General features: G+C 43.8%; 1 protein-coding gene across 2 annotated transcripts; it reads right to left on the minus strand.

Moving 5' to 3' along the window:
• Positions 1 to 219: 219 nt before the first annotated feature.
• On the minus strand, positions 220 to 8001 carry LOC115043989 (butyrophilin-like protein 1). Of its 2 annotated transcripts, XM_029502800.1 has the most exons (7): positions 7725 to 8001; positions 6327 to 6641; positions 5889 to 5896; positions 4507 to 4537; positions 3946 to 4224; positions 2779 to 2883; positions 220 to 2276 (listed from the first exon to the last, which is right to left on the minus strand). In XM_029502800.1, the coding sequence occupies exons 1-7, from the start codon at positions 7789 to 7791 to the stop codon at positions 2227 to 2229; spliced, it is 855 nt and encodes a 284-aa protein (XP_029358660.1). In that variant the 5' UTR covers positions 7792 to 8001; the 3' UTR covers positions 220 to 2226. The 2 variants fall into 2 exon arrangements, with proteins under 2 accessions (XP_029358660.1, XP_029358661.1); XM_029502801.1 differs by lacking the exons at positions 4507 to 4537; positions 5889 to 5896 and having other exon boundaries at positions 7725 to 7997.
• Between the last annotated feature and the right edge of the window lie 4679 nt (positions 8002 to 12680).

Consider the following 12680-nt stretch of genomic DNA (forward strand, 5'->3'; position numbering starts at 1 on the left):
GTTTTTTTGTTGCTGCTCTGATACAGGACACATGGTTCGGTGTGTTTCAATATTCATAGTGGGGTTAACAGTAGCAGAATATCCTGATGTATGATATATGTGATGTATGACAGGGATTTTGCAAAACACACACACACACACACACACACACACACACACACACACACACACACACACTATATACACATTAATATATGACAGACAAGCAGAAACAGATAGTGGCAGTAAAGTCAGCTATTTTAATAAGTTGAAGAAACAATATATGAAGACATTATATATCTATATATAACATAACAATAGACAGGAGTTCTACATCAGAGAAAATGAAAATATATATAAATCATACATGAAGTATCAATATAATTCATATCTATGTATGTATATCAGGTCTGACAGACACCGTTCTGTTTCAGGAAGCAGGTTCAACAAACTCAGTTCCCTAAAATCCGTGTGCTGTCTTTTCTCTGGTCATGGCGTTCTTCTTCTCTCGCTCCAGACTTTCCTCTCTGGCTGAGGCGTCGTTCCTTCACTCCTTCATCCTCAGCGGGAGGAGATGAACATGGTTTGAGTGACGTTTCACTTCATACCATCAGTGTGCGGCCCACCTTCTCTCTGACAGCCATCAGCTGTCACAGCTTCTGCCAGCAAAGGCCTTATATGACACACCTGGTCTTTCCAGGTGAACCAGGAAGCTGAAGGTGGATGGAATAACACCATCTCTGAGTTCTGCTGTCTGTATTTTTCAGACATGAGGTGTCTCCCTTTAGTTAGGGTGCATTACATGAGAATGCAGTAGTCATGTTCAGTCTTCCTGTTTCTGGTGGTCCGCCGATTTAAACAGCAAAATGCTGCAGTTTTGGCATCTTTCGCGTTTCTCCTGTTGCTAGGCAACCAGCAGGAAACCGATTCAAGATGGCGGCCGCACTTCTTCCGCCCCTACAGCCAATATGGCGTCTTTATGTGTCATGGCTGGACCCGTACCAGAGAAAAACAGCAGGGGATTCTGGGTAATCCCCACCAACTACATGATCTGAAATCAGAGTTATGTGGAAACATGAAGATGACTCAGCGTTTTTATATCATCTGTCTCACTGACGTCACCTTCTGGAGAAGGAACACGATGGCGCCTCTCGGAGCCACAACAGAAGATGAACGGGTTTGTTTTCTTTTGTCCCAAATACAAACAGGTGTGGAATAAACCTGCCGAACCTAAAGTCCGGGCCGCTCCGTCAGAAGACGTCACACTGCGGTCACATACACAGACGGTGATTGGCTGCTGGTCCGCCATGTTGGAAGTGGCAGATCCGCCACCAGAACAAATACAGGTGTTTGAGAATAAAAAGGACTGACGTTTATATTTAACGGACTGTGACGTCAGTGACGATCACCGAGACAGAAAATGAAAGTCTGCAGTGAAATGATGAACTCCGTTGATATTTTATTCACTTCATTATTTAGCTGGAAATTCTTCCGTCTCTTAAAATGAAAAAGCACCAATTTAATAGAGACGAGCTGATGACTGAGGGATGGAAACAGTCAGTGTGAGCTCAACTCGTTAACTCTGGAAAACTTCAGCTAAACAATCCAAAGATATTGAGTTCAATAAGAAACTGTCCATAAAGGTTTAGTCTACATTTGTTTGGAGGCAGTTTGACAAGAACTCCAACAGATGAGACGGAGTTCTAAACTGTGGAGTCGGCCAGAGTTACCAAAACAGACAGTAACAGCTGAAACAGCGCTGCTAAAATACTCTTTAAACATCAAAATCAGTTCATTTAAAGAAAGACATCATTCAGAAAAACTGAAAACAAAACAGGCAAACACGGGTGTGTGTGTGTGTGTGTGTGTGTCCTGAGTTTGTCTATTCAAGGCCAAAAGGGACAGAAAGAAGTCGGCTCTTTGTTTTGTTCTTGAAGTTCAGTCACTTCTTGGTGGAGTTCAATCTGATTCTGCAGCCAACATTCAAATGGAGGGAAACAAAATTAAAACTAATTAATCTGAAGATCTCAGCCTCCTCAGCAAACAGACACACAACAGCTGAGAGCTACTGGACGTCTTTCTGGGAGTCTGGTGGACCTGCAGGATCTCAGCATGAAATCAAAAGTAAAAAAAAAAACAAAAAAACAACTAAACAAATGGTGATTGGTGTTTTGGTTTCAAATGTTTTGTATTCCAGGTTATTTACAGAAGAACACAGTTTACAGCCGAAGGTCCTGATCAGACTGCTCATCCTCTTAATCCCTGTCTTTCAGAGAGGTGTGATGGACCTGATGAACCTGATGGAGGGAAAACAAAGTTAGAATCCAGAAAATCCCAGCTGAGCAGAGTCCTGGACCACGAAGCAGGATCTGAGGTTATGGAGGGAACTTCAGGTTTAACTCTGGTTTTCAGTCGGGGTAAATCACCATGGTAACTGATGCTGAACTCCTGACTATGATGATGAGTCTGATCAGCTGGAAATAATGTCCAGTGTTTCTCTGATCGGTCAGAGTTCATCTTGTTAAATGTCACAGGTGTCACAGTTTGTTCTCAGCTCATGTTCAGTCTTTCACATGAAGCCGCTCGTACCTGGACAGGTGAACTCAGGGTTAACTCAACTAGTTGATCTTCAGCTTGTTAGTGCAGCTTATCAGGTTCAGTGGAGACAGATAACAAAGATATCCTGGTCTGTTGAAGCTGCTTCGTGGTCCAGGAGAGGAACAACAACACAACTGACTGGACATCAGACACAGACACACACTTCATCAACATCGTCATCAACAACTTAGTGTCACTCACCTCTATTGTGAAGAAAAAAACCGACACCAACAACAAGGAGAGTCCCAAAAACTGCAGCAACAACAGAGACAGGAAGAATCCATCCAGCCAGACTCTCTTGAATATCTGTAAGAGGACAGAACGTGGATGTGAGACTCAGAGTTTGGTCTCATCATGTTGATCAGACTGAACATCACAGCTTCAGTGTGTTGATGCTCCTCTGATCTCCAAAGATCAGCAGATGAAGGTCATCAGGCTCAGAGATGTCAGCATCCATCTGATGGCCTCTTTCCTCCAGCTGGGCTGCACAGCTGACAGCTGGCTGGTCCTGTCCTGGTCCTGGTCTGGTCCTGGTCCTGGTCCTGTCCTGGTCCTGGTCCTGGTCCTGGTCCCTGTCCCGGTCCTGTCCCTGTCTGTCTCCAGTCCAGGCTGTGATGGACTCTGTGCTTCACTCAGAATAAATGCTGCTAAAAGCTGACAGACGTCTAAACGTCTTCTTGTCCCTTCAGTGATGAACCTCTCAGTGTGTTTACTGTGCTGACATGAACAGACACACAAACAGCAGCTGCTGCTTCATTTACTGGACAACAATCTGCTGTTTGACAAACTACACATCTTGAAGATTGATCACATCAATAGTTCTATTGATCAGATAGATTCAGTCCAACGGAATCTTCAGCTGGTCCACCTTCTGATCTTCATCACTTGCAGATGTTCATTTCCGCTCAGACTGAAGATGAAATAATGTCCAAAGATGCTTAAAGACCATTTAACTGCTGTCTTAGAGCCCTTTTCTCTCCAATCACTGTCTGAGTATTAACGTTTGATTTCTTTGGCTCACGTTGAATCGTATTATTTCTCTTGCTCATGGAGTTCAGCTCGTTCTGCTCCTGAACAACCAAAACAACCAGCTGCAGCAGGTCATGAACCAAAGTGTTAGGAAGCTCCATTTCTACCAACATTATTCCCATCTCATCTAGAGTCAGAGACAGAGTTTGGATCTAGTTTCTATCTGAAGAAAGAAACAGATGAAATGATCAGGAACTGCTGAAAGTGTTGATGTTTGTTGTTTGATTCATTTGACTCTGCTGCTGTTAAACGGCTGCATGTGAATAAAACTCTGCAGCTCCTGCAGCCTAAATCACTTTAGAGAAACAAAAACCGTCAAAACAGGAACAATAAACTCACCACGAACAGGAACGTAGGTCTCAGCCTCAGTCTGATGTCTGATGCTCTGCTGTGTAGATACACAGCGATAGTAGCCGGTCTTGGTCACTTTAATTTGGAGGGTGATGTCGTAGCTTCCTCCTCTTTCAGAGATCTTTGGTTCTTCAGCAGGGAGGATGTTTCCTTCTCTGTCCTTCCACTGGACTTCAGGTTTGGGTGAAGCTCCAAGAACTTCACACTGAAGCTGAACTCCATCCTGAGATTCACCAAGTGTCCTGATGAAAGGTCTGAGAGCGGCACCTGTGAACATCAGAAATAATTTAAAGTATTATTTATATTATATTTATATTATATCATTATAATAATTTATGGAGAACTTTGACAGTTTTCCAAATAACAGCAGGTTGTTGTTGTTCAGCCTCTCTGTTGTGATTTCTGATTTCTGAACTCTTTTCTGACAGTCCACACAAACTGAACAAACTCTGCAGACTGAGTGGGATAAAGATGAACTGTAGTGAACAGGTGAAATGTCTCCACCAGGTGATGGACAGGACGACTGACGTCATCAGAATCACGACTCACCTGGGATGTTTTCGTCACCTCTGTCTTTTAACCTTTTGTGGCTCAGAGGTTGCATACGACCCGACATGAATGTGGAAAAGTCCATAAATACATTGACTACATATTTCCACATGGAGCCAAATGTTCATATAAACACGTTATATCTCATCTGAAAGCTCAGATGTTCGTTTTTTCATCGCCCTTAACGATCTTCACGGCGGATTTACGACGTTCGAACAGGAACGTCTCACTTTACGGCAGTCAGCCGGCAGAAACTAGCTTGCTAACTTGTGTCGCCGCCGTTAAAATCGGTTTATTGGTCCAAAGAGAGACTTTTAAAGACGAAGTGGGCTCGATTTAAAGAAGAAGAAGCCGCAGATTGAATCCAGCTGGTTTTAAATCCAGTGGATGTAAAAACGAGCCAAATTAAAGTGAATGAATTCCCGCCTTTAGTTTGAACGCTGCTCTTCAAACTTCCGCTTCATCTGCATTTCTGTCAATTTTCACTTTGGACCGAATAACTGACCAATGAGCTTCAAGGTCTCTGACATCAGGACCCGCCCAGCAACAAATCAAACCAATCAGCACCTTTACAGCACTTACACTGACGTCACTAACGAACTCTTTACTCCTCGGCCAATCAGAGGAGCGCGCCTTTCGGCGGCCCCTCATGACTTTGATGGACAGCTGCTTCCGTCCAATAGGAAGTGAGCTCTGTGAAAAAAGTCAGAGCGTGTCGGCAGTAAAAGGAGCTGCCTGCCCATATATGGAAGTTAGCGTAGCCGGACTTCCTGCGGCGGAGGCCCGCCCACAGAACAGAGGAAGTCCTTATCGGGCCACAGAGAGCAGATCGAATAAACTAAAGATGGAAATGTGGATGTGAACATGAAGTGCAGCTTCTTTTAGTCGGCTTTAACATTCAGGGACACTTTTAGAGCCACTCAACACTTTTCTCTTCTTTATTTGGAGCTCTGGAGAGCTTTTCTAAAGCTCTGTAGTCCTCTGATGGAGATGATCTGTGCTGCACTTTGGGAAATATCTCAGAGACACTTCAGTCTATCAACATGACATTTGGTACAGATGTTGGACGCCAGCTGACGAACGGACGGTGTGAACGTGGGCCTGATATCTGCTGATACGACGGTTTTACTGCGGTCTAAATATGAGCTGGAAGTCAAAGAAGAGCAGCGTTTCCGTGTTTGTCGGTTCAATCCTTCGTCAGCTCTACAGATTCTGAGCTGAAAGTCAAATGAACGGAGCCCATGAAACCTCCGACAGCTCGTTTTCACTCATGCTGTGGAAATGGATCAGGTTCTTGTACTTTTGGTGGAAAACACGGTTAAAAATGGGAAAGTATTCAGAGACAGAAATGCACATCAGTAAAATGAACCCTAACAGGTTAAGGGACCATCTAAAAGGAAGAACAAAGCAAAACAGATGTTAGTTTGTGAAATCATTCGTGTAGGAAACAGATAACAAACCTGGGAATGTATGACAGATCTACCTAAAACCAATTTCACCAACGTCTAAGTTTAAAAACAACATTCAAAGATGTTCATGTTAATGCTGAGCTGGAAACAAACACCTTTCTGGTTGAATCTCGTTTCATCAGTCTGAAGTAGATTCATCTCAAATTTAATCTACCACAAACTGCTGAAAGGTGATTGTTCAGAATGAACTAAACTGGAACGTGTCAGATATCCAACATGTCTGATCCTTCAGAGGGAATCAGCCCAGATGTGGCTGCAGGTCTGTGGGGACGAGGTCCTCCAGATGTGTATTCTGATGTTTGATCTGAGATCAGATCAGTGAATAATCAGGAGTTTGATGAAAACACTCACCAACAAGAAGCTTCACGTGCTGTTTCTGATTTGTACGTCTAAATTCACAGCTGTACTTTCCACTGTCAGACACCTTCGTGTTGCTGATCTTTATGGAGGCGTTTCCGTCCTTCAGTCCTCCAGGAAAATGTGAGACACGACCTTTGAACTGCTCATGTTGACCTGATAGATCTTTACTGGAAGAAAGACCACCTTCATACACATAAACCTCCTTCTGACCGTCAGCCCTCCAGTCAAACCTCTCAGCTGTAATATCCTCTGAGATGGAACAGGGTAAAGTCACATCATGTCCTTCTATCACTGTGATCTCTGGTCCTGGAAGACAAAACATGTTGGATTTAGACACGTGGACGTCTTTGTTCTGACTAAACATCAACTGAATTTAGAATAAAATACTTTCACTTAAAGACAGAAACAACTTTACAAATACAAATTCTGAGACATTTGACTGTTTGGTTTGTCTGTTTGTTGTAAAATGACTCGTTTCTAAATAAACAGGTGTCCATCCACAGAATGAAGAGTTTCAGTGACACTAAATGTTCAGTCAACAGACGGCTCAGCAGGAAATAAGATGATCAGAAAATTACAAACATCTCATTATTTCGTCATGTTATTTTCATTCTGGGACGTTTCAAACAGACTCGTGTTATGAAAGAGGCCGTAATGTGGGAAAGTTTCTTTTTCTCCTGAAGACGTTTGAAATGAGGAAGTGAAGTGATCACCTCAGTAAAGACGAGTGTGTGTGTGTGTGTGTGTGTGTGGTCGCTCAGCTTCCTCAGCCGTTTAGACAGCTCGAGGTGTTTTTGCCTCCATGTCTGAGGGGCGTTTGGCTCAGTGAGATAAATTCAGAAATCTGTAAAATAATTTAAATTATGATCTATGAGAACATTTAAAGTTACAGTTACACATGAAAACTGTTAAACTTGATGTGAGCTAAAACAGCAAGTTGTTTTTTGGGTGTAAATGAAAAATCACTTTATTCTATTAAAAACTAAATTCTTTTCTTTTGGAGAAAGAATCACTTTTTTTTTTTTTTTTGCTCACTTTAGATTTCCGTGAAAATTTGTTCACATCAGACAACAAAATAACACAAAAGCTTGACAATGATAAGAAATGTGTATATTAGTTTTCTACATCAGTTCTTTCTTGTATAAATCAGCACCTGTGCTCGTGACAATAACAGTTTAATATTTTATATTAACAAATCTTTGCCCAGTCTCATCAATTTCAAATAACCTGAACATGATTTCACATTTATGTCGCTGTCAAATTAAAAGTAACAGCCGACTTTTTAAACAAATATGAACAGAAAAGTTTGTCGCCGACTCATGAAGAAAGATTTTTAAACGACTTTTACAAACACAAAGTTGTTGTTTTGTGTGCAGCTCAGTTTCTCACCGGGTTCCTCGGCAGACGCTGCTGCAGCCCACATCAGGACGCACACACACAGAGGAAGCAGCTCCATAACTGCAGCTGGCACACAAACCTGCAGCTTTTCTGCAGAACGCTTTCGATTCTCGCAGTCAGCCCCTTCACACGGTCATTGCATCATCAGAAGGAAGGAGAGAGTGAAGAAGTGCAGAGAAATCCACAAACTGAACCTGCTCATCAGATCCATTCAGTGATGTTGGAAAATGAAGAAAAGCCGAAGGAGCTCATCTGTTTATTTATTTAAATAGAAATAAAATTAGAGTTTTTTTATTTTATAATATCTGATCGATGTTTTTCATTTCCTGTTACAGTTTCAGTCTGATCTTTGACCTGAAGGGGGCTCAGATCCACCTTCTCCTCATCTGGTTTCTAAAGAACAAGATGGCCGACAGACCTGTGACCTTTGACCCTTCGATTTTTAATTTTTATTTATTTATGTTTGTTGTGTTGGAGAAACAGAGACTTTGTGAGTTTTGTGTTGATTTTGGAGAAAAGCCAAAAGTTGTAAAAGTGAAAGCACAACAAACTGCCTGAAGATGGGCAGACACACAATCGTGCACACACACCAGCTGAGACGGCTGTTGCCCCTTTAGTCTGGTGGGGGGGGTCATGTGAGCTGAGTCTCCAGCAGTGTGTGTGTGTGTGTGTGCAGACACATGAAGGTCTCGAAGTGGAATCAAACAGAGCTGGTCGATCACAGTTTGATTATCTGCAGACCGTCAGACCAGTTTTGGGTTTCAGGCGGTTAAATAAAGTTTTTCTTGAAGCTCAGAGCGAGCTGCCGGAATGTCACCTGTCAGTCAAAAGAGGCCCCGCCCCCAACTCTGCAACTTTTGTTCTCCATAAAAAGCCAGAATGGAAATGTGATTGAATGTGTTTCTGTGTGTGGATCCAGACTCTGGTGGACTGCAGCGGATCAGCAGGTCTGAGGTTTGGATTCTAATTTCCGATTAAATCAGCCACTTCCCCAAAAACTGAGTTCAGCACTTTCGGTTTTTCATGAATGTGTGGTTGTGGGTTCGTTTTATGTTCCTTTTGTGTGTGTGTGTGTGTGTGTGGGGGGGGGTTCTTTATACAACAGGACCCCAAACACCCAGTGAACAAGGTTCAGGAGGTTTAGGGGCCAGATCCCTCTGAATATAGTTCATCAAACAAAAGTCTGTCTGTTGTGTGTCTGTTGTATGTCTGCTGAGTGTCTCTCTGCCTGTTGTCTGTTTGCTGTGTGTCTGTTGTGTGTTGTACAAATGATGGACACATTAAAGTACGGACCTTCAAACTGGAGGCGACTTTAGAATTCATTTGAGCTCAGAAACACACGTCCAGAAAAGTGTGTTTTTTGTTTGTTGTTTTCTGAGACAGTTCATGAAGTGTGGACACATTTTAAAAATGAGAAACCCAAAGTGATGAATGATCTCTCTGAAGCTCCAGACAACTGATTTTAAAGTGCTTTCGGACATTTGTGGGTTAAACGGTCCTGGTTACTGGGCCCGGTGGGCTCACGTGGAGTTGTCTCGTTGTTCTGTCACTGTGCGGCGTCGCAGTCAGGAGGAGGATGGAGGACACTGAACCTGCGTCTCTTCCATCGGAGTGCAACCTTCCCTGACAGGAAGGAGGAAATCTAATCCTGCAGCGGGTGGATGGTCCCGGTGGGCGGGGCTTGGCTGTGCTGACAGCTGGTTTTAGTCCTGGCAGTAGGACTCTGAAGGTCACGTGATAAGAATTGTGTAGCAGTGTGTGAGTCAGTGATCAATATCACACTGCAGAGCTTCTTTTTTGTTTGACAGTAAAATGTGTTGACTGTGTTTTTGTGTTTAATTAAACAGTTTTCACTGTTCAAAACTGATTTTATCTTTTAGCCTCAACATGAACACAGTTCAGCTCTGATGTCACACTGAACTGGGACTTTCCTGTGTGTGTCTAAATTGTTTGAATCAGAAGACTTTTGTGCGTGTCCTCTCTGGGCTCTGGTGGCCTTCAGTCTTCAGGTTGGCAGGAGGATGTGAAGGTCAGCGAGCTCCACTGTGGGTCAACAATCATTAACACACAGACACACACACACACAGCCGGCTGTTAGGGGATACTTTGTGTCAACATTTGGTTTTGAGTTGTCGTTCAAACTTGTTTGAACGTTTCTTGGATAACTTTGGGTCAAAGTCTGATGAGGTACTGGTTTAACAAACTTCTCTGTCCGGTCCAGAACTGGTCCAGAACTGGAGCAGAACCAGAGCAGAACTGGTCCAGAACTGGAGCAGAATTGGAGCAGAACTGGAGCAGAACCGGAGCAGAACCGGAGCAGAACTGGAGCAGAACCGGAGCAGAACCGGAGCAGAATTGGAGCAGAACTGGAGCAGAATTGGAGCAGAACTGGTCCAGAACTGGTCCAGAACTGGAGCAGAACCGGAGCAGAACTGGTCCAGAACTGGTCCAGAACTGGAGCAGAATTGGAGCAGAACTGGAGCAGAACCGGAGCAGAACCGGAGCAGAATTGGAGCAGAACTGGTCCAGAACTGGTCCAGAACTGGAGCAGGGTTACTTCCTCCACTTGGGTTCGTGTTAATGTGAGAAACATCTGCTGGCCAGACGACGTTTCAAACCTTCAGCCGTCGACTTTTGTTGGTTTTGTTAAACTTTAATGATCTTTACTGAAACAAAACGAAGACGCTCCCACAGTGTAATTTCTCCAGAGCTTTATTTTGAAAGGTCAATGTCCATGAGGAAATAATTAGAGCTTTCCCTTTTGAAGCTGGTGGAGCCCGAACCTGGAGCTCACAGTGTGAAATATAAACTTAAAGGTCTTCGGTCTTTTACTGTGAAGATATATTTGTGTTTTTACGAAGTGACTGATGACACAAATAAACATCTTTTCATAATAAAAGTCTGGACTTCCTCCCGTTGTTGAGCTGCACAGACTTACAGAAGGATTCTTTGTGTCTCTAACTTCTCCAAACGTGACAACATTATGCAACAACCTGCTGACCAAACGGTTCCTGGATCAAACCCCTCGGCGGTATTTCCACATCCAGGTGTTTTCAGAGGATGATGATGGACGATATTCGCTGTGAGCTCATGAAACACTTTTCACAAGACGAGACTCATAAATTCTTCCTGCTCACCATCTCTGGCTCTACATGTGACCCTGAACTGTTTGGATATCTGGGGTAACGTCCTCCGACACGCAGTTAGTCAAACACACACACAGTATCTGAGATCACCACGGCAACATCAACACACACACACACACACACACACACACTCTCACACAGTAACAGGAGGAATGCACACCTGTGTTTGTTCCTGTCGGTCTGCTGTCTCGTTTTATTACGTGGGACATTAAGTTCAGTCTCCTGATAACAAAGAGAAGAACCTGGACTGGTCCAGACTACAGAACCGGTCCGAGCTCAAACTCCAGTTCACACTGAAGCTCCACATTTAGCTCCTTCAGGCCTGCAGCGTCACTGAACTGAATGGAATATCGACTTCTGTGTGGAGAAGAAATCCAGCTCATGTTTACTGTTTGACTTTTTAAGTTAGTGACATAAAAATAAAACATGGTTGTAATCGACCCAAATGATGAGGTGTGAGCTCGGCAGCCGTCTGTCCAGGCGGAACAGCCTCACCTGGATCTCTTCAGGTAAAATGCCCTGCTCCAGGACGTGACCACCTGGGAACCATCTCTGTTATCCTTCATTAGCATTCCTGCCATATTTCCCATGCTCCGTTAGCTGGACAATTAGCATTCTGCTCATATTTGCCCAGCTGCTCTGACAGGAGGATCCTCAGCTGTGAACATCTGTCCTCTTCACTGAGGACAGACTGTGTCTCCTCCAGTCACCTGATATCTCTGCTGTCCTCCTTTTAATAAACTTTTATCTGATTCTGGATTCTTCTTTACTTTCCTGCTCATGTGGATTCTCTCTCCGTTCACTCCGCGGCCTTTATTTGACTTACTTTCCTCTCCTTTTCCGCCCTTCTGCATTTTCTCATGTGTTCTGTCTTCACCTCGCCGTGCGTCCATCACAGTGATGTTGAGGCGATGATATGCAGGAAGAGGATTGTGGTGCAGTTGGACAGTGGGCTCCTTTATTCGGGGTAATACACAAAGAGGGCCCAGAGCGACGGGGCCTCTCGACCACACTGTGAAGGATATGAGAGCTCACGCTGCAGGCCTCGGGATAATACTCCCTCTGTCCAGACACACGTGTGTTTCACCTTCAAAGCTTTCAAACTTTAATCCACTTTTCCTGAGCGACCCTCAACTGCACCCTGATCTTATTCTCAAAAGACAAAATAGATTATTCTTTCTTGATGCGTCTGATGGGACATGCGTGCAGGCTCAAGAGGACGGAGTCTTTCTGATCCCAGGACAGATTCTGATGCGTCCAGTATTTTGGCTGATGTTGAATTGATGTAGATGAAAATGACTTTCATTCAGTTCTAATTATTTATTCAGATGAAAACAGATCAGGAAGGATCGGAGGGTCCTTTTCCCAAAACCTCTAACGGTTTCCCAGACAGCATCGTCTCCATCTGATTACTTAAAACAACCATTAAACAGTCAGTCGCCGTCAGACTGTCCTCTGAGTAGGTGAAGAAAAGCTGCATTCAACAAGAAGCTAAAAGGCAAAAATGAGCCGAGACCGCAGAGAGTGGAGGTGAAGGGTCTGAATGGAGAAAGCTGAGAACGGCTCTTTTCATTTGACTCCTCATCCATCAGGACGGAGGGCACGTGAATGTCTGCCACATGATAGAGATTAGGAGAGACGGTGTTTCTGCCCGTCTCCTTCCTCCTCTCACACGTTTGTCTTATTAATGATGAGGAAGGGAGGAGGCAGGAAGACACATGGCGTTCTGTTCCTGTCAGAATATGAGACACGTGAGCGAAGGCCTCTGGTTACACAACCATGAAGAGAAAAAACCAAAACT

This window comes from Echeneis naucrates, chromosome 5 (genome assembly GCF_900963305.1).
Source record: "Echeneis naucrates chromosome 5, fEcheNa1.1, whole genome shotgun sequence".
Classification (NCBI taxonomy): Eukaryota; Metazoa; Chordata; class Actinopteri; order Carangiformes; family Echeneidae; genus Echeneis; species Echeneis naucrates.